General features: G+C 45.7%; 1 protein-coding gene across 1 annotated transcript; it reads left to right on the top strand.

Moving 5' to 3' along the window:
- Positions 1–1747: 1747 nt before the first annotated feature.
- Positions 1748–2119, top strand: nhlh2 (nescient helix loop helix 2). The gene has a single exon (XM_046064733.1). The coding sequence runs from the start codon at positions 1748–1750 to the stop codon at positions 2117–2119; it is 372 nt and encodes a 123-aa protein (XP_045920689.1).

The raw sequence follows: 2119 nt of genomic DNA, 5'->3' as shown, positions 1-2119 counted from the left end.
ACAAACTCACAACACGGACACACGTATTTATTTATTTTTTCCATCTTTTATCATGCACACATCTCTGCCTTCCCTTTTGCCCACTACTCCCACGGGAGGGAGAGCGCTTGAGGGGCTGAGGGGCGTGAAGAGAGAGGGAGGAGGTGTGTGTTTGTGAGTGTGTGTGCGTGTGTGTGTGAGAGAGAGAGAGGGGTGAGTGAGGGAGGGAAGGAGTGAGGGAGTGAGGGAGTGAGGGAGGGGGCGGCGTTAGACAATACCATTCCTCAAATATATTCCATCCCCTACGTCCCTGAAGTGAACCTTTATTAGTCGGGATCGTTTGGATCTTATCTCGCATATGACACTCGGTGGGAGAAAGACTGGAGGAAAAAAGAAGGGGATTATCTGTGAACTGCCTTCCGATCCGCTGGTTCTTGACACGGGAGAGCCTCGCTTATCTCGCCCCTTTATTCCCATCTTCCACAGGCGGATGGACGAGTAGCCCTGGCTGCACTTTCTCCACTATCTGCCCATCTCGTCTATTGTCTCTCCGTCGCTGGGATCACAGGGGGCTGACTGATCCCTGCTCACATCATTATTATCCTTTTTTGTAGTGTTTTTAATCGGCTGATCACTAATCATCTTTAAGACTTCGGGACTCCAGACTGTTGTGATCTGCAGAAACATCTCCTGGCTTTGACCCCGCGTGATTCCCATCTTTGCAAGTTCGCGGCGGCTAGAAAAAGTAAAACAACTATTTTTTTCCTCTGTTGTTTTGTTTTGTTTAACTCTCTCTTTCTCTCTCTCTCTCCGTGAGACGCCCGTCCTCTTTTACATCTGATGGTTGTTTTGGTCGGTGGAATATGAGTTAATTTGGAGTTGAAGCTCCGCTCAAGAGCGTTTTTTTTTTCCAAGTTCGTTTCGAGAAATCTGTGCCTCACCACTCTTTGTCAAGGTGAGTCTCAAATGTGGGGGAGAACATCTACATAGCCTACACTTGAAGAAATTAAGAGTCACATCTGTTTGTTTTTAAATGTTTGTGCCCACATCATCTATTTTTGTGTTTTTATGTGCTATGTAAACATATATTTTGCTTCCCCCGTTTTATGAAAAACACAATAGCTCCAATCATTTCATGTCCAGCAGATGTCAACATTATTTTACCGTCTTATGCCTCCATGCTGTCAAGTCACTCTGGCTTCAGCCAAGCAGATGTGTTCATCACACTGTGACAGATGGCCAATTCTGATTATGTTAATTCGTACCAAAAAAGGGAGTTTCTCCTTCATAAGTGATCACAACTTGCATTATTTTGCAAAGATAAAAAAGGACCATCAAATAAAAAAATGAGAATTTGAAAGAAAAATTCAAATAAGACACTTTCAAAAATGTCACGTTTTTCCTTTGCTCTTTTTAAGACCTTGGGCTTCAAGAAATTAACAATTACGCGAGCCATTCTTTATTTATGGAGTTAAATGTTATTATGCAACGAAGATAGACTGTATTTGGATTTATGGGGGGCCCTGCCTTCCAAACAAGCGCCCGGATGGAGCCTCGTGGTGGCAGAAAACATTGAAAACATTACATTTAATTGACATTTATTCATATTTTTTTTTCTGTAATCTTTCCATTAACAACAGACTCATTAGGGAGCTAAACTACATTGGGTTGCCTTGATTTCTAAGGGGAAAAATCTAAATCAGTGTTTTAATAGCTGGCTTTGTCCACTCTACAGGTTCTGAAGGAGTGCAAATACCGGAGAACAAAAATGATGCTGAGCCCGGACCAGGCTGAGGCCGACCTCTCCTGGACTCAGTCCGACCCGGAGTCGATGCTCAACGGCCTCAAGTCGGCCGGCTGCGCCTCGGATGACCCGGCGGAGGGCGAGGACAGGCCAAAATGCAAATCCGATCAGCCCCTGAGCAGGGAGGAGAAGAGGAGGCGGCGGAGGGCCACGGCAAAGTACCGCTCGGCCCACGCCACCAGAGAGAGGATCCGGGTGGAGGCGTTCAACGTGGCCTTCGCGGAGCTGAGGAAATTACTCCCAACCTTGCCCCCTGACAAGAAACTCTCAAAGATCGAGATCCTCAGACTGGCTATATGCTACATCTCCTATCTCAATCATGTTTTGGATGTCTAA

This window comes from Micropterus dolomieu, linkage group LG01 (genome assembly GCF_021292245.1).
Source record: "Micropterus dolomieu isolate WLL.071019.BEF.003 ecotype Adirondacks linkage group LG01, ASM2129224v1, whole genome shotgun sequence".
Classification (NCBI taxonomy): domain Eukaryota; kingdom Metazoa; phylum Chordata; class Actinopteri; order Centrarchiformes; family Centrarchidae; genus Micropterus; species Micropterus dolomieu.
Note: the sequence above shows the minus strand (reverse complement) of the source record. Positions and strands in the feature narration are given on the sequence as shown.

Bases quoted from the DNA above. Each gene is read 5' to 3' on its own strand.
- nhlh2 (XM_046064733.1), top strand. From the start codon at position 1,748: ATGATGCTGAGCCCGGACCAGGCTGAGGCCGACCTCTCCTGGACTCAG.